This window comes from Notamacropus eugenii, chromosome 4 (genome assembly GCF_028372415.1).
Source record: "Notamacropus eugenii isolate mMacEug1 chromosome 4, mMacEug1.pri_v2, whole genome shotgun sequence".
NCBI lineage: Eukaryota > Metazoa > Chordata > Mammalia > Diprotodontia > Macropodidae > Notamacropus > Notamacropus eugenii.
The window spans coordinates 16,174,307-16,197,293 of record NC_092875.1 but is presented as its reverse complement, the minus strand read 5'-3'; the positions used below and the strand labels follow the sequence as shown (position 1 = coordinate 16,197,293).

General features: G+C 49.3%; 1 protein-coding gene across 1 annotated transcript; it reads left to right on the top strand.

The window, feature by feature from the left end:
• Positions 1–1,805: 1,805 nt before the first annotated feature.
• NEFH (neurofilament heavy chain) lies at positions 1,806–10,608 on the top strand. The gene is made up of 4 exons (XM_072600034.1): positions 1,806–2,681; positions 4,795–4,994; positions 5,779–5,903; positions 8,069–10,608. Exons 1-4 carry the CDS (start codon positions 1,847–1,849, stop codon positions 9,969–9,971), a joined length of 3,063 nt encoding a protein of 1,020 aa, XP_072456135.1. The 5' UTR covers positions 1,806–1,846; the 3' UTR covers positions 9,972–10,608.
• Positions 10,609–22,987: the final 12,379 nt, after the last annotated feature.

Here is a 22,987-nt window from a genome sequence, read left to right as displayed (position 1 = left end):
TATTTTCTCACTTTATTCCCTAGGTTTTCTTATGCCCTGCCTGGTATTTATTAAATTTAGGGGAAGAGGCGCTGCAGACACCGAACCCAAGGTTAAGCACGTGCTGGTGGCAGTGGGAGTAAAGGAGCCTTAGGTTAAGTTTCCGGAGTTCTAAGGCACTGCCCGGATGCCTTTCTTCACAGAACAGTTGTGTGGTCTCTTCAGGACCAAGGAAAGCAGCCACCGCGACTAAGCCTAGGAGCCGGCCACGAGCACTTTCCCCACAGGCTTGGCTCTCAACTTCGCCAACCCACAAAATCTAGGAGAGAGACTCACTCTCGATTATGAAGCAGCAGAAACAGAAGATGATCCTCCTCCTCCAATCCAGTGCCCTCAGACGCTGCTCAAGTTTACCCCATTTGAAGAAATTCTAATCAGAAAAAGGGGGCGAGGGAATCTCTAAGGGAATCGGGAGTTAGGACACAAAGAGAATTCAAAGAAAGTGAATTCAGAAAGCGAAGTAGGGAAGGGGAGAAGATTCCACAATTCCATTCACGAGCCCCTTCCCCCCAAACATGGGGCAATGCGGTGTAGACTGATTCAGTCTACAATGATACAGCTGATGAGAAAGTTCTAGGCTCTCGTGAAGGTCCCTAAGGCTTCCTTTGCACTCCACCCCCACCCCTAGGACTGGGGCTGCAGCGCCCTCCCCGCTCCGCAGAGGTAGATCTGCGGGGCTGCACGTAGACCTGGCTACATGTGCCTGCGCCCCTCTCCCCACCCTCTCCCCACCCAGGCGCCGCAGCCTCCCGTCCCATCAGTCCAGGTTCCTCTGCAGTCCCAAGGCGTGGAGTGACCTCAGAGCAGGACCGATGTATCCTTACCCTCTGCCGCCCCTCTCTCACACTTGGAGAGTAGAAAAGTCCTGCTCAAACTGAAGTCGCGCAACAAAACCAAGTCTCCTTCCCGATTGTGCAAGCCCAGGTCCCCCATCATATTTTGCCCAACTGGTCTCACATATCGCTCTTCCTACAGAGTCCGGAAAGATTCTGCTCCCAGTTGGTTTTTTTCCCCCATCCCCCTCTTATCCCTCCCCCACACACTTCTCCGCAGCAAGGGCAAGCTAACAGTTTCCTGCAAATATGAGAATCTGGGCCGGGGGCTTGAGGAAGAGGAAGAAGTGGCAGTTTCAGTCTGGACAGGGAAAACAGAGGGAGATAGGGAAGGAAGCAAAGAGGAGGGGAGCTAAGGAAAAGAGGGGAAAGGAATGAGACATGAGAAAAGAATGAGGGAAAGAAGAGGGGAGAGGAATCTTTGTCCTTTGTATATGGAAATATTTGTTAATTGTTAAAAGAAAAAAGGAGGGGAGAGAAGAAAGTGAAGATAGTAGAGAAGAGAAAGAGGACGGAAGAGGGAGAAAACGAGAAGGGAAGGAAGAAAGAAAAATTAAAAGAGAGGGAGGAATGTTCCTTGTCATCCTTTGTATAATGAAACGTCTGTGTTCGTAGATAACTGTCAAATTCACAAAGAAAAAGGAGGGAGAAAAGAGGGGAAAGAAGAAAGAGGGGAGATGAAAAAAGAGAAAGGAAGTAAAAATGACCAGCTGGAAACCTGGCCAGGGAGGACAAGGGGGCTGGGGCGGAGATCTGGGAGAGAGCGAGGGGGCGGGGGCGGCGGCGGCAGCATCGGTGGCAGCGCTGGCACAGCCTGGCACGGGGGGAGGGGCGGCGGAGGCCCTCCCCCGCCCGGGCCGCGTCGAGGAGCCGGGGCAGCTATAAAAGGGGCGGCCGCGGGCTGCTGCCGCAGTGTCCTCCCGGCCGGCTCCCGCTCCCGCACTCCCGGCTCCGGCTCCGGCCGGCCCGCCAGCATGATGAGCTACGGCAGCGCCGACGGGCTGCTGCAGGGCCCCGTGTACCCGCTGCCCCTGCCCGCCGCCCTGGGCCGCAAGGGCGCCGCGCTGCTGCGCTCGGCCGCCGGCGGCTCGGCCTCCAGCGGCTTCCACTCGTGGGCGCGGAGCTCGGGCTCGGGCTTCCGCCCCCGCGGCGCGCTGGCCGCCTCGAGCACCGAGAGCCTCGACTCGCTCAACGGGCCCGGGCTGGGCGCCGAGGGCCGCGGGGCGCGCAACGAGAAGGAGCTGCTGCAGGCGCTCAACGACCGCTTCGCCGGCTACATAGACAAGGTGCGGCAGCTGGAGCTGCAGAACCGGCAGCTGGAGGGCGAGGCGGCCGCGCTGCGGCAGCAGCAGGCCGGCCGCTCGGCCATGGGCGCGCTCTACGAGCGCGAGATCCGCGAGATGCGCGCGGCCGCGCTGCGCCTGGGCGCCGAGCAGGGCCAGCTGCGCCTGGAGCACGAGCGCCTGCTGGAGGACATCGCGCACGCGCAGCAGCGCCTGGACGACGAGGCGCGCCAGCGCGAGGAGCTGCAGGCGGCGGCGCGCGCGCTGCACCGCTACGCCGACGAGGCGGGCCTGGCGCGCGCCGAGCTGCAGAAGAAGGTGCAGGCGCTGCAGGACGAGGGCGCCTTCCTGCGCCGGCGCCACGACGACGAGGTGGCCGAGCTGCTGGGCCAGATCCAGGCTGCCGGCCCGCCGGACGGCCGCGAGCTCGTCAAGTCCGACGTCACGTCGGCGCTGCGCGAGATCCGCGCGCAGCTCGAGGGCCACGCGGTGCAGAACACGCTGCAGTCGGAGGAGTGGTTCCGAGGTGCGCGCGCGCGAGCCCGGGCCGGAGGGGGCGGGGCTGGGAGCGGGAGGGGCGGGGCTTGGCCGGGCGGGGCTTGGCCGGGCGGGGCTGGAAGCGCAGCCCTGTCTGCAGGTGGGCTCTGCGGTGCCCTGCTCCAGGGTCCCAGGCTCCACCCGGGCTAGTTCCGATACCCAGCCCTGACCTTGGAAATGGTGCGAGGACCCCCCTAACCTTAACGATGATCAAGGCCCCGCCCGACCCTCATCTCTTATGTTCTAAGATTCCTTCTAGCCCTGACCTTAGAAATGGTCCAAGGTCCCCCCCCAACCCTGACCTTCACAATGGTCTAAGGCCCCTCCCTGCCCAGTCCTTAGGAATGTTCTTGCTTCTGTGGCTGACATGGGGAGGGGGGCAGCCTTCTTCCTCCTAGTTTAGGGCACCCAGCTCCCAGCATTGTCGACACATTGCAGGGTTCCTATTCTCCCTTCCCTCCCCCTTCTTCTCCCAGTTTCCCCTTGGGGCTGAGGACACCCCCTCTCCTTTGCAGCATGGAGGCACTGCAGGGAGAGAGAGGAGGAGGGGACAGGACAGGGGACAGAATCCCCATGGCCATCCCCAGATCTGGTTTTTTCAAAAGGGGATTCTCCTCCAGGGCAGGAGTCCCCACAGTTAGACAGTCTCTGGTAAAGATGCTACCACTGAGTCCTTTAATAAGACCTCCCCTCCCCCTGCCTCATCCCTAGGCTGAAAGAAAGCCTGTTTTATGGCCTTTTCTATCCCCAGTCAGCTGAGGCAGCTAGAGATGGAATCATGTCTTCTCATTTCACTCTCCTTGGTCAGAACAAACCTCATCCCAATTTTGAGTTTTCTGAGATTTCTTGAATAGTGAGAGTGACTGATGCCTCCCTCCCCCATCTATCCCTTTCTCTACCCCTAGCTGCAGTAAGATGCCTACCCAGAGCTAAGTCTCCGACTATAGCTGCTTTTTGCCCTCCCCTTTGTCCTCCCTTGTCTTCTGCTAAGCCTGGCACCCAGGTCTAAGAAACAAGCTTGGACCTGCCCCCAGCCCCTATAGCTAAACTGGTGGCCATTCAGGCAAAGTAAATCCTTTTTTGGATATCTACAGTGAAAGCCAGCCTGTCCTGGGCTCCAGCTACAACCTTAGACAAACTAGAATCCTTTAGGGCACAGAGGTAGTTGACTGGTTTCTCTCCGTCAGGGGTATAAGCTCCCAAAGATCTGGGACATCTTCTGCATTGTGACTGGCACCTTCTCTCTCAAGGAGAGTACTGGGCACCCCCACATATGCACACACACTCATTGAATCACCAGCTTGGTCGAGTGGGTGGATGGGAAATGGCATGGGAACCCTCAGTCCCTCATTCTGTAGTGCTAGACCAGGGAAAATCAGCCCAAGAATCATTGTGGGCAATCCATTTGAGCCAGCTTTGCAGGATGAATGTTTTTAGAAGGAAGGGATAGCACTGGTTTGTGGCGAGGGGACTGTAATGCTGGAGTGATCTGACTGATTGCCAACAGTTTACAAGGTACCCCAGAGGAGGACTCTGCTCCCTTGTTCACCAGTTTTACAGAATAAGTGATTCAGAATCTTAGGCAGGAAGAGGGAAAAAAGTGCCCTTACCAAAAGGACCAGCCCTTTCAGGAGAAATAGTTTCTGAAGGTTCGCAAGGACCCCTAGGGCTTTGGGGCCAGAGTATAGGAAGGTAGAGGTAATATCTCTAATGCAGTCCTCATACATCCTAAATTGGAACAGGCTCAGGTTTAGGGGTCTAGTAGCTGAGCAGTGCTAATCATGATGGAGTAATAGAAAGAGCCCTAGATATAGACAGTTACTTAGGTTTGAATTCCAGTTCTGCTACTCACAGGCTACAAGCTGAGTAACCTTAGGAGGCAAGCCCCTTCCTCTCTCTGGCCTCAGTTTCCCCATCTATAAAATGAGAGAGTTGAACTAGATCTGTCAGACCTTCTTCTAGCTTGAAATCCTGTGATCCATAGCTCCTACTATGTATTAAGCCCTGTGTTCTCATGAGGTTAGGGGTTTGGGAGCGGAGAACCTAACCTTATCAGCCTCTTTTCTGTGCCCCTTCTTCTCCCTGACTCCGGGTTGCCACAGTGAGGTTGGACCGCTTGTCAGAAGCTGCCAAAGTGAACACAGATGCTATGCGCTCAGCCCAGGAGGAGATCACCGAATACCGACGTCAGCTGCAGTCCAAGACCACAGAGCTGGAGAGCCTCAAGGGGACAAAGGACTCTTTGGAGAGGCAGCGTTCGGATATGGAAGACCGCCATCATGCTGATGTCATCTCCTACCAGGTAGATGCTGGGGAAGGGAGGGAGCCTGGGCTGGCATTGTGTCTCTGCTGTGGGACCTTGGAAAAGTCCCTTGAGGCCGCCACTCTCATTTTTCAGATGAGGCCATTGGCCTAGGGTCTCCCAAAATCTCCATCTCTAGGTTCAATAATCTGGGCTCAGGTTCCATCTCCTCAAGCGCATCACTGCCTCTCAGCTTCCTCTCTATAAAATATGGGTCTTGCCATTAGAGTCAGTATTCTTAACCTAACATCTCTTTTTAAATTTTTAAGAAATCTTTTGGTAACTATATTTCAACATAATTGGTCTCCTTTGCAATCCCATGGATTTTTAAATGTGTTTTCAAACATTATTCTGAGAAGAGGCCTACAGGCTTCACCAAGCTGGGGAGGGGCCCATTACACTCCCCCACAAAAGGTGAACAACCTCTGGTCCCTTGGTGATTTAGAACCAGAAAGGATCTTAGAGGTTCATGAGGCTTTCCAGCCCACTTTGTTGGTGACATCCTGTGTTCTGCAGAACATCTAACATGTGGGAGGGGGCTCTGGGAGCATGGGGGTGCAGCCCTTGTTGGAGGACCTGAGTACAAAGAAGGAAATTGTTCTATTCCAAGGGAACATGGGCATTAAGCAAGAACTGTCCCCCAAATGACAGCTCAGCCCTGGGACTGCCCTCTTTGTGGTCAGATGACTGGGATGCACAGTCAGCACTGCCACCCTTTGGCTGGCAGGAGTGGGGCATCTGCATTGCAGAGAGCCAGGGGCTGACCCCTCCATGCCCTCCCTAGGAAGCCATTCAGCAGCTGGACAGTGAGCTGAGGAACACCAAGTGGGAGATGGCAGCCCAGCTGCGGGAGTACCAGGACTTGCTGAATGTCAAGATGGCCCTAGACATTGAAATCGCAGCCTACAGGTATGTGGTTCCCAAGGCCCCTCTGTGATGGGGGGGGCACTCCTGCTTCCCAATGCAATTAACAAACTTGCCGAGACAATCTCGTGAGATGCTAGATTGGAAAAACCCCTTCTTAGGCCCTGCAGGATGACCTCACCCCTGGCTATGGATGTAGGACCACCAGGGGAGAACTGGAAGGGACCTTGCAGGTTCACTAGTTCAACCCCCTCATTTCACAGTCAAGCGAACAGTGAAGTGACTAGGCCAGACTCAGCTATCATTTAGGTAGCGATTCATATTGCCTTATTATGCCTTCAAACAGCCTTGGGAGATAGGTACTATTATTATACCCTACTTCACAGATGAAAAAAACTGAGGGAGCTAGATGGCAAGCTAACTGACCTAGGGTCATCTAGCTAGTGTCTAAAGCCAGATTTGAACTCAATGTCTTCCGGATTCCATGCCTAGCATGCCACCTAACTGCCGGGAAGTGTAAGAGTCAGAATTCGAACCCAGGTCCTGACTCCAAATCCAAAGCTCTTTTTCCTGAACCTCACTACCTGATAATACTATGCAGTTATTTAGTACTGTGCAGTTTACAGAGGGCTTTCATTTGATGCCGACCACTTTCCAGAGTTGTGGCAAGAGATGATCATTTCTGTCCTTCAGGCATTAGAACATTTGCTTAGAGTTTCTTGGATACTTTACCTCATTTGAGCTTTAGAACAACCCTGAGAAGTAAGTCCTGTAGGCGGGAACCACCCCCAGTTTACAGATAGAGAAACTGAGTTAAATGGCTTGCCCAGAGTCACACAGATAGTGAATATCAGAGGCAAATCTGGAGCCCGGGTCTTCCTGACTCGAGGCTAATGACTGTAGCCAGGCAGGTGGCAAGCATTTATTATGCTCCTTCTTCAGAGAATTCTAGGTTAACACTCCCCCCCCAACCAGGAAGCCCATAGCCTGTTTGAGCTGACTGACCCTCTGGGCTTTTCTTTCCCCTTTAGCACTCACCAGGAGAGTGGAGCTGTCCAGGGTACCAAAGTTATTTGCAAAGAGAAGTAGGGCATTACATTCAGCCAATATTTATTAAGCACCTGGTCCATGTCAGGCATGGGTTCTGGGGATACAGAAGCAAAAGTGAAGACATTTCCTACCTTCAGGGAGCTGCCGTTCTACAGGATGGTTAGAGTACTGAGTCAGGAGCCAGGAGAAGTAGGTACAAATCCCAGCTAGGTCACTTCTCTACTGGGGGACCCTGGAAACCTCACTTCATCTCACTGAACCTTTTTTTCTCCCTCTATGAAATGGGCAGGATTCCATTGCCCTCCCTTCTTAGCTCACAAAGCCACCAGGAAGATCACAAGACATATTGGACTGGCAAAACATTTCATAGGGAGTATAACCATGCTCAGTAGGCAGAGGAACGGTCCCTGCCAAAGATGGATATGTGGCCAGAATTACCTGGCCTTCTCAGTGGCAGAATTTGGTAGTGGAAGTCAGGGAATCTGTGCCAGGCTGATTCTTTTCTGCCCTAAGCAGCCCCACGCTAAGAGCACTGGTTGAATAGATCAGCAGAAGTTAAGGATAGAGATCGAAGGAAAAGGAATCTAACTGTGCCCCTTGGTGACCACAGGCTTCATTTTAGTGTGTACTAAGCCAGGTTTGTGTAATGCTTCATATGTCCAGACCACTTGGATATTAATTATCTCATTTGTTGCCCATAAGCCCCCATGAAGGCTTATTACACCCCAATTAGAGAAATCAGGAAACTGAGGCACATCAAAGTTACTTGACTTGCAGAAGGTCATGGCTAGAGAGTGATTGATCTAGGAATAGAACATTGGGAACGAATTGCTGGGAGGAAGAAGCTAGCAACTTAAGACACTGCCCTTGCCAATGTTATCCTTAAAGCTCAGAGGGTAGGGAAGGATGGATGGATGGAAGGATGAATGGATGGATGGATGGATGAAGGAAAATTTACTAAACATTGTGTCAAATGCTGTGCTAAGTACTTGGGATGCAAATACATGTATGCTTACCCATGATCCTAGCTGTAGGACCTTGTCCTGAAGAATACATTTTAATGAGGAAGAAAACATGCATAAGGGAATGGTGGCCAGGGAGGAAATGTATGATTATTTCTCTTTCCAGTAACTTCCTAATGCTATTTCTCCTCCCCACAGAAAACTTCTGGAAGGAGAAGAGTGTAGAATTGGTTTTGGCCCAGGTCCTTTCTCCTTTCCTGAGGGGCTTCCCAGAGCCCCGGCTGCTTCCACACATATAAAAGTCAAAAGTGAAGAGAAAATCAAAGTGGTCGAGAAGTCAGAAAAGGAGACAGTCATTGTGGAAGAACAGACTGAGGAGATCCAGGTGACTGAAGAGGTAACTGAGGAAGAGGAGAAGGAGGAGGAGAAAGAAGAAGCAGAAGAAGAAAGTAGAGAGAAAGAAGAAGAAGGGGAAGAAGCAAAGTCACCAGAGAAGGAAACCAAGTCTCCTCCTACGGAGGAGGTCACATCACCAGAGAAGGCCAAATCCCCAGTGAAGGAAGAGGTCAAGTCCCCCCCTGAGGTCAAGTCCCCAGAAAAGGCTAAGTCCCCAGAGAAGGAAGAGGTCAAGTCCCCCCCTGAGGTCAAATCTCCAGAAAAGGCTAAGTCCCCAGAGAAGGAAGAGGCCAAGTCCCCTCCTGAGGTCAAGTCTCCAGAGAAGGTTAAGTCCCCAGAGAAGGGAGAGGTCAAGTCCCCTCCTGAGGTCAAGTCTCCAGAGAAGGTTAAGTCTCCAGAGAAGGTTAAGTCCCCAGAGAAGGAAGAGGTCAAATCTCCAGAGGTCAAGACCCCTGTGAAGGAAGAGGTTAAGTCCCCCCCTGAGGTCAAGTCTCCAGAAAAGGCCAAATCCCCAGTGAAGGAAGAGGTCAAATCCCCCCCTGAGGTCAAGACTCCAGAGAAACCCAAGACCCCAGTGAAGGAGGAGGTCAAGTCTCCCCCTGAGGTCAAGTCTCCAGAGAAACCCAAGACCCCAGTGAAGGAGGAGGTCAAGTCTCCCCCTGAGGTCAAATCTCCAGAGAAACCCAAGACCCCAGTGAAGGAGGAGGTCAAGTCTCCCCCTGAGGTCAAATCTCCAGAGAAACCCAAGACTCCAGTGAAGGAGGAGGTCAAGTCTCCCCCTGAGGTCAAGTCTCCAGAGAAACCCAAGACCCCAGTGAAGGAGGAGGTCAAGTCTCCAGAGAAACCCAAGACCCCAGTGAAAGAGGAGGTCAAGTCTCCAGAGAAACCCAAGACCCCAGTGAAGGAGGAGGTCAAGTCTCCCCCTGAGGTCAAATCTCCAGAGAAACCCAAGACCCCAGTGAAGGAGGAAGTGAGGTCCCCAGCAGACATCAAATCCCCAGTAAAGGCTAAATCCCCAGAAAAAGAAGATGTAAAATCCCCTGAGAAAGAAGACAAAGAGAGCACCCCAAAGAAAGATGCGATTAAGTCCCCTGGTGCGCCTGTCAAAGAAGAAGGAAAACCTCAGGAGGTTAAAGTGAAAGAACCCCCCAAGAAGACAGAGGAGGAGAAAGCCCCAGCAAAAGCAGAAGAAAAAAAGGACAGCAAGGAGGAGACCCCAAAAAAGGAGTCTGAGGAGAAACCCCAGGAACCTCAAGTGACAACCAAGACAGAAGGAGCTGAGAGCCAGAAGGCCCGAGTCCCGGAGACTCCTTCAGCCCCTGCAAAGGGAGAAACCAAGGAGAAGGAGCCAGCAAAGCCTCAAGAGAAGAAGGTGGAGGAGAAAAAGGGGCCAGAGCCACCCAAGGCAGAGAGCGACCTTGAACCCCCCAGCCAGCCTGCTGTGAAGGGACCGGAGAAACCAAAGCAGGAGGAGAAAAAAGCTGAGAAGGCAGCTGAGCCCCAGAAGCCCGAGGAGAAGCCCCGTGCTGACCCCAGAGCCAAAGAGGAGGGCAAGGCCCCTCCCAAAGAACCTTCCAAAACAGAGGCCCCCAAACCCAGCAAACCCAAGACGGAAAAGGCAGAGAAATCCTCCAGCACTGACCAGAAGGAGAGCAAAGCCTCCGAACAGGTGCCTGAAGACAAAGCCAAGAAAGGTGATAAGTAGCCACATGCACCAGGTATGGAAACACCCACCAGGAGCAGCCAAAGAAACTCAGACAGGTCAATTAAGACTCTAATTTATTTTGTCTCTCACAAAAGATCGTGCTTGGACTGCGGAGCACCCTCCTTTTCCAAGCTGGAATTCCTGGTAGCAATACAAAGGAAAAGAGGGAGAGAGGAAAACCAGATCCCCCTCCCCCTGGAGACCCCCACCCCCAGCCCTCAACCCTCACCCACGATGGTCAACTATGTTATGATAGCTTAACTAGCAGAATGTGATATATGCTGAATGCCACATGTTAACACTTGACTATTTAAAACTGCCCCTCCCCTTCCCAATAAGTGCATTTATTTCCTGTATGTGCAATCAATCGATGGACAAATGCAATAATGAATGTACACACCGTTAGAAGATGCATTATGCTTAAGATGTCTTAACATGGTACAGATGCCTTTTTTGGTTTATTTTCCAAAGGAAATCTGTGGGCCCCTCTGGTGCAGAGATGGCTCTGCTGGAGGGTGGGCCCAGATGACGCAGGGTCAGCCACCGTGTCAATCACACCCCAAACTCAGAGGAGCACCGTTCAACTTGAGGCCACTTTCAATTGCTTGTGTGCAATAAAAAAGAGTGCTTATAAAAATTGGGAACTCCTGCTATCTTATTTCCCTTCTCCAGAGAAGGATGGTGGGGAGGGGGTGAAAGGCCCTGGCCACCTTGGCTAGGGAGGCCATTCGAGATGGACTTGGGAACCAGGGGTCTTGAGTTTCATGCCTGGCTCTAGTCACATGACCTTGGCCAAGTCTCTATTTAGCCACTGTAGGTGAAAGAAGTTGCCTCCATATTTCTGGTAACAAGTGATGTTCTTTGCTACTGGTGTGAGCTTGTGCCTTGCTTTTCTGTAAAATTGGGATGGGGACTGAAGAGAGGGTAGGAGGTAAGCTGCCTACTGCAGGGACTTTTCAGGATCCTCTGGGCTCATGAGATGGAGTTAGGGAGTGGGCCCACAGAAATGGGAGGTATTTCCTATTAGGGAAATCAAGTTGCTAAGATGTATCTTGGCCCTGATTTTCTTTGCTATAGGAAAGAGGAACCTTCTCAGCTGGTGACTGTGGATAGTTCATTCAGCTCTAAGAGTAGGGGCTGGGAGGAGGCTAATACCGATGAATTAGGTCCAACTGCTCACTAGTTGAGCATTCAACTGGACTGTGCTAAGCTTTGACAGCTTAGGCAGCAGAATCCCACCTCTACCTCATCATGCCTGGGGTACCTTCAGCAAGCTGCCTTACCTTCTGGGGACTTGATTTCCTCCACAAAATGAGATTGAACTAGGTGGCCTCTGAAGCCCCTTCTTGCTCCATATGCTAAGATCTTCATCCTTTTCTTGTTCTCGAGACTGAGTCTCCCCATCTCACCCAGACTAGAAATACTTTGGCTACTCTCAGGCCTAATCCCAATGCTGATTGGGACAGAAGCTTCTGTCCACTTCTGACCTGGGCTGGTTGACCCCTCCTTAAGCAGCCCAGTGACCCTCTACTCCCTGGGGCTCACTTTGTTAGTGCCAGACTTAATGCACATTGGCTCATGCGTACTGCAGCTCAGAACTCCTGAGGTCAAGCATCTCAGCAGCCTCAGCCTCCCCTAGCAGCAGGATTTATAGTCCTGACCCACTCACTATACCTGCCCCTACCCCATCATGCTGATTTGGCACATGGCTGAGAGGCTACAGTCACATATTGAGACCCAAGCAAACAGAATCAACTATCTTTGAAATATGGGGAAAAAGTGATACTCCTTATGGAAATACAAACATTTTGGGTAGAATAAATGGAATTTTCTCTCCAATAGATGTGAACTTTGAACTTGAATACCCCAAGGCCTACCTTACCTTTTGGTTTCTGTTAGATATTTTTCCACTTATGACAGGCTTGAAATAAGAATACCTTGAGGAATATGAGGAATTGAGGAATATGGCTGTCCTAGATTTTGAATAAATTTGCTTACAAAAGCCACTTACCAGTTGTTTCAGTGGTACCTGCAACTGAAATTAGAACCTTAAGGTAGCCTTTAATGTGCTAACAGAACTCATTTCTTTAAGGCTTTAAGGTTCACAAAGTACTTCTTATACACCCAGAGATAGGAATGATATGTATGATCATCCCCATTTTATACATTAAAAAAACCAGGTAATGAACCCAGAGCCCTAGAATCACAGAACCTGAGCTCAGAGGGTTTTGAGTCTAAGCCATATACAAATAGAACCTCACTAGGACATTCCTAGAGAAGACCCAAGTGTTTCAAGGCTTAAAAGGTGGGAGAATAGACATCTCCAGCTTCTTATCCCCACCCCTTCAACCAAGGGACGCATTCATTTCTGTCAGGAGGAGAAGCAGAAAGTTGGGGCCACCTCTCCTCACAGAGACGGGGTACTGGGTTGGAAGTATATCTTCCTGTTCCTTTAAAGATTGTTTATCTCGGGGATATGATCAAGTTCAATCTAATTTCCGATCTCTTTGTCATTATTATAGGGGAAAGGAGGACCCCTTTCCCATGAAATATCAGTTCCACAATGAACACACACAGCAAATAGCAAAGAAAACCCATTCATCCCCATTGGTAGCAAAAAAAAGAAAAAAAAAAGAAAAAAATTGGAGAAGGTATGCATAGGAGACTGTATGCCAGACAATACTGAGTGAAGGAGTTCTCACTTTAAGAGCAAGATAACTCAGCTCAACCGAGAGAGAGAGAGAGGGAGAGGGAGAGGGAGAGGGAGAGGGAGAGGGAGAGGGAGGGAGAGGGAGAGGGAGAGGGAGGGAGAGGGAGAGGGAGAGGGAGAGGGAAAGAAAGACGGAGAGAGAGATGGAGAGAGGGAGAGAGAGAGAGAGAGAGAGAGAGAGAGAGAGAGAGAGAGAGAGAGAGAGAAAGTCTTGGATCTCACTCAAGGGGAAACTCCCTGAAGTCTCTACTGCAGCTAGCTTGGAATAGGGACACAACAGAGACTGACCACTCTTCTCACGTTTTCATTCAGCAACCTGAAGTGGGGTTGACTTCTTCCATCTTCTCTCTTGAAGCTAGAAGCCGGAAGCACCCAAAGCAACTTACCACTCAAAGAGCCTGAAAAAGACTATTCTTAAAGAGTCCCCAAGAGGACTGAAGGAAACTGGAGCTCTCCTGCTCTGACACCGACTCTCAAGTAGAGAAGGGCATTCATTTCCATCCATGAGAAGACAGTCTCATACCAAAGGGTTTTGGGACATGGGTTATATACCCTCATTCAGCTTCTGCTTGGGTCCTTCCCAGAAAGCCGGGGCTTGCCCCCTCTCACAAATCACACAGGCAGGAAAGGGGAGAGCCAGGATCAAAATGCAGGTCTTATCTCCCCAAATCCAGGCACTCTTTCCACTCTGTCCAAGGGGTTTGTGACATTGCTGACGTGGGATTTCTGTCCTTTCCCAACGCCCTGAATGTTTGTGTCTTTCTTGCGTTATTTCCTATTTATCCTTTCTATAGAACGTTTGTATGCATTTGTTTGTTTCTTTTCGTCCCTCATTCGATTGTGAGCACCTCCAGGGCAAGAACTAGCTTTTGATTTTCTTTGTATTCTCAGGGCTTAGCACAATGCCTAACATTTAGTAGGTGACCAATAAATACTTGCTGACTGACTGTCCAGGAAGGCAAATCACCCAACCATGCCTCTGCACCCTTGGCAAGTGTCATTCATATCCTTCCCCAAATTAGCCCCAAAGGCATGCTGGGCACACCTCAAGTTCTCTTGGCATCGTGGAATATGGAACATGTACACCACCTCCTTTTCCTTTTGCTGTGTGACTGAGCCATCTTTCTCCCCCTGGTGTGTGTGCATGTATATGTGTGTGTGTGTACATACATATATACATACATATACATACATACACATATACATATAGAGCATGTGTGTGTATGTATATGTAAACATATACACATACATCTCAGGTGACAATCTGGACAGAACATCTGGAGAATTCCCTGTTATAACAGGCTGTGACTTCATGCCCATTCTTTGCCTTCCTTTTCAATTACTCTGCTGAGTGATGTTCAGTTTCAGCTCTCCCATGACTCTCAGACCCATCCCACAACATAAAATTCCAGGTAGTTGTTCTATGAGGTCCTCTGCTGAGGAGCTACAAAGAGGCAGACAGGTTGTGTGGGGCAGAACATGGAGACCAGGCAGAGCCCCAGATGCTGAGAAGAGACAGAGCAGGTTGGAAAGGGCCAATCCCTGTCCTTATCCCCATCTGTCAGATTGGATGGGATCTGAGGTCCTTTTCAGCTGGGCTACTATGACCATTCCCAGGACCTTGAGCCAAAGTTCTTGGTCTCCAAAGACAAGGCTGCATTTTGGAGATGCAAACGCCAGCTCCAGGGAGTCCTTATTGGAGGGGAACTATTGGAAACAAGCTGTTTTTCAGAATTACTAAACCCCTTGGGAAATTTGTTGCTGCGGTTCAGTCATTTCAGTTGTTTCACTCTTCTTGACTCCATTTTGCGGTTTTCTTGGCAAAGATACTGGAATGGTTTGCCATTTCCTTCTCCAGCTCATTTTACAGATGAGGAAACTGAGGCAAATAGGGTTCAATGACTTGCTTAGGGTCACACAGCTAGTAAATGAATGATGCTCGATTTGAACGCAGGAAGATGAGTCTTCCTAACTCTATCTACTGTGTCACCTAGCTGCCTTGGGAAATGCATTGCAAGAATGGTGTCTGGTTAACTCTGGTTGGGCAGGACAGTTGGGTCCATACATTTCAGACTGGAAAAAGAAACAGGAAGAAGAAAGTTGCTGCTGCTGGGCTTCATTGAGGCATCTTTGATCCCACTCAATGACCCTTGATATTTGAGGATATGGTAATACTTGAAGAAGGAGATTTCAGCAGACTAAGGAACTGGATGAGAAAAAGACCAATCTCTTCAGGGATCATTTTGTGGATTAGGGAGAAGTGGTTTCTCCCCTTTTTCCCTGTAGTTCTGCTGGAGAAATGGTAGCTCTGGAAGGGACCCCAGAAGCCAGGCAGTCCAACTGCCCTCATCTTACAGAGGAAATGGAAGCCCAGAGAAGGATCACCAAGTCATAAGCAACGGAATCAGGATCTGAACCCAGGACCTCTGTCTGTAAAGTCAATGCTCTTTTCACTGTACCCTAAGATATCATGGTGCTTTGGAAAAGCTGTGCTGTTTGCTGGGCTGTAGTCCCATCTTCTTTCACTTAACTGCATCACTTTAGCCAAGTTATTGTCTCCAGGTCTCAGTTTCCACTTCTGTAAAATAAGAACATTGCACTGGGTCATCCTTCTGTAGTTCAGTAGTTTTTTCAATCATGTCTGACTCTTCATGACCCCATTTGAGGTTTTCTTGGCAAAGATACTGGAGTGATTCACCATTTCCTTCTTGAGTTCCTTTTACAGATGAGGAAAATGAGGTAAACAGGGTCAAGAGACTTGCCCAGGCCTAACAAGTGTCTGTGGTCATATTGGAACTCAGGTCTTCCAGGTTCCAGATCTAGCGCTCTATGCACTAAATGACAGTTGCCTTGTGGGTGTCCAAGTTAACAAGTATTTAATAGGTGCCTACTGTGTGCAAAACACTAGGCTAGTCTCTGGGAGGTGTAAAGCTAAAAAATGAAGAAGGTTCCTGCCCTTATGTTCTAACACCTACATGTCCTCTGGTAAGCAAATACAAAATATTCAGAGATTAGATATGAAGGATTTGGGGAGGGAAGTGAAGAATATTAACTGTAGTTAGGGGTGGGTGGGTTAGGAAAAGCCTCACTTTAGACTTGAACTGAGTCAGCTCCAATGGCTGGGCTGTGAGCACATGATGTGAACATACAAGAAGAAGGAATCTTCTCCAGATAGTGAGGAAAGCCAAGAGGAGGAGGAGAGGGACCCCAGATTCAAAGGTGAATACAATGGACACCACAGGCACTGAGAGCTGACCTTCATTGGAAAGAGGGATGGATGGAGGGATGGGTGAAGAAATCTATGGAGGGAGGGATGCATAGAAGGATGGATGGAGGAAAGCCAAGAGGATGACAGAGACCTCAACTGCAAAGGAGAATATCACAGACACTGCAGGCACTGAGAGCTGATCTTTATTTAGATGGAGAGATAGATGGAGGGATGACTGTTCTCAAACTCCATATCTTCCCATGAGAAAAAGATTTCCTTTAGACTGAGGCTTTTTTACCTTTTGTGTCATGGATCCCTTTGGCAGTGTAGTGAAGTTTTATGGACCCCTTATCAGAAGAAAGTTTTAAAATGCATAGGATTACAGAGGAAACCAGTTACACTGACATAGCTATCGGTCTTTTTTAAAAGCCCTGATTCACAGAACCTGAATAAAGAAATCTCACTTTTTTCCAGGTTCTACAGAAAACAGCTACAAATGGCACAGATTGTCTCTCCCTTTTGGCCCTCGCAGTGGGAGCCAGGCACTAGAGAGGGAAAAGAATAGCTCTGCAAAATTAAAAAGCCAATCATGATAGGGACCTAGGAACCCAGGAGGGCTGTAGCAGCCTGACTGCAATGCAGAGTTGAGACTTAACCAGACATTTCTTCCCACTGAGATGAGACGAGCAGGTTGGAAAAGGGTCAGAGAGCCAAGTGATAATGAGATTCCTTCGGTGGCTGGGATAAGGTGAAATAATGATACCAGGGTCCCCCAGCACCAGGGGACATGCTTTGGGTGGGAGGGAAAAGAGTGGATCCATATAGCCTTGAAAATGGCAAGAAGACCTCAAGATCTTGGTCTGCAATGGCACAGGGCCAAGGGAGCTTTTCTCTTCTGTTTCTTTGTATCTATATCGCATTCTCCCAGTGGAATGGAAACTGTTTGGGTGTGGAGATTTTTTCAGTGCTTTGCTTGATATTGAATGTTCAGTTTAATTGAAAGTCTTGCCTTCTGAAGTGAGAGAGATGGTGGCCATAGATATGCTTGGGAGCCTGTCTTAATGAAACTTGAACCCAGAGGAGAACTCTTTCCTCCCTTTACCTGGGTTGGTCTATGAAGGAGCATGGGAAGAACAGGTACTAATGCCAAAGAACTGTGCCCCCTTTGGGCAGGAGGGGACTTCAGAAACTCAGTCAGAGGGTCAGAGATTGAGAGAGGAGACCGCAGTGACCATCTAGACTAAGCCCTCCTCATTTTGTAGATGAAGAAACAGAAGCCCAGAAAGGGAAAAGACTTGCCCAAAGTCACCTGGATCCTCATGTCCAGCACCCTTCTACTGCATGGCCTGCCTCCATCAGAGGAGAAAAAGGGAGTTGGTGCAACCAATGAGTCAACTAGAAGACTCAGAACTGCTCAGGTTTTGTGATTTCCTATGCACTTTTTTTCTTGTATGTCATAGTCTCACCTCTCCAAGGGCCAGGCTTGAGTCTTAAGACTCCCAAGCTTAAAGGCTGTGGTGTTTTTAGTTCAGCCGACTTCCCTCAACAACTCCTGGACTGGAACTGGTACTCATTTAGCTACCTTCATGGTGTCAAGATCTGGGAGACCCAAATGAACAGGGAAGCTGGGAGGGGCCTTAGAACAGGGAATGTCAGAGTTAAGAGGCACCTTTGGATGTATATGGGTCAATTAAGATGACGATGAGGGTGAAGAGATGAGAAGTGACTTGACCAAGGTCATGCAGGTAGTGACTCAGCCAGAACTCAACCCACACTTAAGTCTGGTGAACTTTCCACTAGAAAGTCAGGTTTTGGTTGCCCCCAGAAGTCAGACTTCAGTTACCCAAAAGCAGCATATTGGCCCTTCTGGTTACTGGTTGGCTGGTACCAGATTATGCTTCGCCTCTGCAAACTGGGACCCACAACCTTTAGCCACCTCCCGGCATGTATCCCCCTCTCTTTTTCTGCCACTCCTCTCTATGTCTTGTCTTCCCCAATTAGCATGTAACCTCTGTGGATATTTGTACCTCTAGTGCCTAACACATTCAAAGCACTTGGTTAATGCTTTAGAAATCATTCACCTCCCTGCTCAGGCCTCAGTCTTCTAATCTTTAAGGAGGATGGGGATAAATGATGACCCAGATCCCTTCCAGCTCCAAGTCCCTCTTTGTGAGGACACAGACAAGCTGGAACATTCTCAAGACAAAACCATCTGTCCACCTTTCACTTCCTGGTATGATGTATGTGCAAGAGTCAGTGTTGTAGGTCTTGAGGTGGTGCAGTGGACTTGGAGTCAGGAAGACCCAAATTCAAATCCAGCCTCAGACACTACCTAGCTATGTGACCCTAGACAAGTCACTTAACATTGTTTGCCCCAGTTTCCTCATCTGTCAAATGAGCTGGAGAAGGAAATAGCAAATGCCACTGGAACTTCTCATATTTTCCAAGAACACTTTGTCTGGATTTCTTCTGTCCTCAGCTTGTATTTTATTCATTTGGGTACATCATGTTCCATGCCTCCTGGAGAATACAACCTCTATGAGGTTAGAAACTTTCATTTTTTCTTTCTTTTTTGATCACTGTTTGTCATACATATTCATTGAATTGAAAGGCAAATGTACATAGGGTTTACTCTCAGCCATGGTCATTCTGCCTGACTCAGAGGACCGAACTACATTCTCAGTGATTGCAGCTGAAAAAAGACGTTAACCATTGTTGCTCGTAAGTAATAGGAATCAATTTCGAAGAGCTCAAGGATTGTGCCAAGGACGGTGGAGCTGTTTCCAGTAGCTTGGGAGAGAAGCTCCACAGGCTGGCACCCCAGGCTTCATGTCACTTGGCAGCACATCAAGGCAACACGTCAAGGCAGCCCTCCTGGGCACCTAAAGACGTCCAGTAATGACTCAGATGGTGGAGAGAGCCCTGGGCTGGGAGTATGGAGAACAGACTTTGAAACCCAATTGAATAATTAAGGAGGACATGAGAGCTGTCTTCAAGTATTTGAAAGGATGTCATATGGAAGGAAGGTTAGACTTGCTTGGCCCCACAGGGGAGAAGCAGGAATAACTGGGTAGAAGATGTTGGGGGAAAATTCAGGCTTGCTCTAGGGAAAAGTCCTAGCACTTAGACCTGTCCCAAGGTGGAATGAAATGCCTTAGGAAGCAGAAGCTCCGCCCATTTTATTTTGTTATTTATTTTTAACATTCTTTTCTTTTTAAATTTTGAGTTTCAAGCTCTCTCCCTCCTTCCCACCCTCTCCCCCTCCCACTGAGAAGGCACGCAATAGAGCAATTGCACATGTGAAATCGTGCAAAACCCATCTCTGTGTTAGCAAGAAGGATAAAGTGAGAAAAGCAAATGAATTAGCAGAGCTGATCAGTTCTCTCTCATAAGCAAAGGCTAGAGGACCATAGAGGTCAGAGATACTGTGGAGGGGACTTTAGGTCAGGACTAGACTTGGCCTCTGAGATTCCTTCCAACTCTCAAATAAAATGATTCTGTGACTCCTGGTCCAGTGGAAAATGCAAAGGATTTTGGAGTCGGAGAACCTGAGTTCAAATCCCAATTCTGCCACTTCCTTGTTGGGCGACCTTGGGGAAGTCACTTAAGTCTCTCTGGGCCTCAATTTCCCCATCTATAAGATGAGGGGCTTGGATTAGATAACCTCTGAGGTTCTTTTCAGCTCCAAGTCTAGAACCATTCTGGGCTTGGTTTCCATTCTGCAAAATGGTTTCATTATCTACCCAGTAGAATGGATGTGATAACAGTGCCTTGTAGAAGTGTCAGATACATGTTGCTAATAGTCTTAGGCACCTAGAGTAAATCCTGATGTCAAGAACTTCCAGCTCAGAAATATCTACAATACTGTTAGTTTCTAAGCTGGGGGTTGCTTAGACCAAGCTGAATTTGAGCAAGTGAAATATAGATCCAAAGTTAGAAGGGACCCCTAGCAATCTCTTCCATCTCCACAGGAAGCAGAGAGGTCAAGAGGCTTTCTCAGGATCATCCTGTTTGTGAGTGTTGGAGCTGGGATTTGAACTTGGATGACCCCTATACTATGCAGCCTCCTCGAGCTTCCCTTCCAACGATCGGGTTTGCTGGGGAGCTAGCTGATGACCTGCACACTAATCCCACCTGACTACAAAATAATGTTATTCCTGATTGTTACGTGAGCCAGGGACCAAGGGCTCAGGGCACAGCCTTGTTGTGGGGAGGCCAATGGGCAGTGGAGTGATGGTGGCCTCCCCATCCTTGCCACATCCAGCCTCACTTCACATGACCGTATGTTCTTCTGCTTACCCAAGTGACCAATTCCTCCTTCACAGAGCTCGAGTTACAGAATCAAAGCTGGAATGGCCTCCGACAGGCTGTCCTATCCCACACGGAGCCAATAATCCCCTCTGACATCCCTCATCAGTGGACATGGCACTTTGGCTTGGAGACCTCCATCAAGGAGGAGCTCGCTCTGGGCAAAGTAGCTCACTCCCCTTTGGGACAGGGCTAAGGAAACCTGTCTCTTGGACTCATACCCTTGTACCTGATTCTCTCCAATCCCTCTTACACATGGCAGATGGTTAGTATTTGAGAGCCAACTCCTCCAAATCTTCTCTGGGACCCTGGAGCACAGGAGGGCAAAGATACCAAAGAGAAGAGAGGGACGGAAGGAAGCAGGCTGCAACGGGAAAAGCCCTGGGCTGGGAGGAAAGCTGGTCTGAAGGCCTGGGCCTGCTTCACTGAGCCTGGACCTGGACCAAGCCACCCCTTGGGCCTCAGTTCCTTCAGTCATAAAACAGGAATAAATGCCCCCTGCCCCCTCTACCTCTCTTAGGGAGACTGTAATACCTGAAAGGGTAAGACATTAACAGTTTCTATTTCTACAATGGTATAAAGTTGACTAAATGACATTATCTCACCTGCAACAAGCAGGCCCTAGAAGGCCCCATTTGCCAGAGAAGGAAGTTGAGCTGTAAGGAGCCAGAATCTCAGTGACTTTCTCAGGAGATGTCTCTGAGTGAAGGCTGGAGCACTAGCTGGGTGTGGGGTGGAGGGGATTCTCACTGAGACCAAGTCCCCATCCATTGTTATACCATGGTGCCGATGGACAGGAAAAGCCCACTAAACCAGAATGTGCTATCGCGTCATTACAGGAGGTAGGACCAGGATTTCCAATTTTGTGCTGACCCCCCAAAGCAAGCTCTGGAGCTCTGCAGCAAAGCTTAGTGGCCAATTTACCCAAACTGGAGATGTCAGTCTGTCCTTCCCATTAACAGGTGCTTTTCATGGTGTCCCCTAACTTGAGCTATAGGAGGACTTCAAATGCAGTGACTAACCCCTGCAGAAAAGGTAGGCTTACCCAGCAAGGCCATCACTGAGCCCAAGCTTGGGGCAGTAGTGCTCAGGCCTCAGAGCTGGTTCCATTCCACAGTGACTAGGCCTGGTTGGTGTCTTGACGACCAGACCAGGGTTTTCAATCCTGGCTCCAGCCTGAACTGGCTATGTGGCTTTGGGCTGGCCTCTCTGGCCTTTGGAGGTCCTTCCTCAGCTCTGATGGCCAGGTGAGTAGTAGAGAGGAGGTGAGCAGACTCATCCTCTTCTGGCTTGGCTCTGGGGGGCACAGACAACCAAGTATGCCCCACCTGCTCATCTGAGGGAGTTTGGTACAAGTCCTAGGTTTCTGAGCACTGTAAAGGGGCTAAATTTTGTCCCCATTTTCATGGGCTCTGCTCATATATGGTGACCCTCACCTTCTCTGGCCATCCACAAGATGCCTATCTTGTCCAAAACCCTTGTAGCAACACCTGACCCTAGGTCAAGTGATCCACTCCCAGTCACAATTCATGGCAAAGCTAGAAGAACCAGGATCGCCAGGGTGTGAGAATAAAATACGAGGAGTGGAAAAGTATAATGCTAATTATGAGGTAAGGTAGGTGACCCAGAGGAAGGACTGCCCTTGAGTGACTGGAGGGACCCTTGAAGCATAACAGCTTTCATGGCTAGGCCAGGGCTAGGACCTATCAATGTGTGCATGGATTTACCTCTCAGGGCCCAGCAGGGCTGACCTCTCCTCTAACTTCTCATTGGAATAAACTCTAGGCAACAGGAGTCATGGGATTCTCTTTTTATTGCCAGAATGTCAAAAAGAACACACAGGCAGCTTCAACAGAAGAGGCTAGGAGGGTTGGAGATAGAGAATGTTCAAGAGGGAAAGTCCAAGACCAATCATTCATAACACAAGTAGAGCCAAGTGGGGGAGAATATCTATGCATTAAGTAACTGATAAAACTCCAACATTCAAGCCATGCAGGAATCCACACAAGCAGAGGTCACTGGGAGCCGTGCCCTGGTGGGTAAGTGTTCAAAGAATGTGGCCAGTTTTCAAAAGAAGAAAAGCGAAATAATCAGACACCATGAAGGAGCAGGGATGGGGAAGCAGAAGGGAATGTGAGCCCAAACCTGCCCTTTCACAAGAGGAAAGGACTCAGTGCCTCAATTAAACAATGCCCCACGCATTTACCAGAAATTTTATTTGGCACCCAAAGAAGCAGAGATAATAACATGACAGAGACAGGGCACTCTCAAGAGAATCAGCAAGGACACCAGGGGATTCCTGAGAGATCTGTGAAGAGAGGTACCCTAATCTCCTGGAGGGATGATTGATCGGTCCAGCCATTCCAGAAATCAGTTTGGTGTTGGAAGAGCTGTTCATGACCTCTGATCTGGGCACAAACCTCCCCAAAGGCAAGATATTGATCACGTACATCATTCTATACCCGCATATTTGCAGCCACACTTTTTGTGGTAATGATCAACTGGAAACAAAGTGTGTGTGTGTTATGTGTGTGCGCGCGTGCATGCAGACGTGTGTGCATGCACATGTGCACCATCAAAGAGGGCAAAGCGAACAAACTTATGTAAATATAATGGAGCTGTGCTATAAGAAACATCAATCATCAAGAATTCAGAAACATGGAAAAACTAAACAGGCAGAATGGAAAAAGCAGAACCCTAAAAAATTGTACACACAACATACTAACGCAAAGAAACATGAAGCTAGATGGCAGCTAGCTCAGGTGAAATACAGTGTCTGATCCTGACCCC

What these genes read in the sequence shown, in the direction of transcription:
- NEFH (XM_072600034.1), top strand. Translation starts at nt 1,847, where the DNA reads ATGATGAGCTACGGCAGCGCCGACGGGCTGCTGCAGGGCCCCGTGTAC. An exon ending in GTCGGAGGAGTGGTTCCGAG is followed by an intron (nt 2,682 to 4,794) that starts GTGCGCGCGCGC and finishes GGGTTGCCACAG; the next exon opens with TGAGGTTGGACCGCTTGTCA. An exon ending in CTGATGTCATCTCCTACCAG is followed by an intron (nt 4,995 to 5,778) that starts GTAGATGCTGGG and finishes TGCCCTCCCTAG; the next exon opens with GAAGCCATTCAGCAGCTGGA.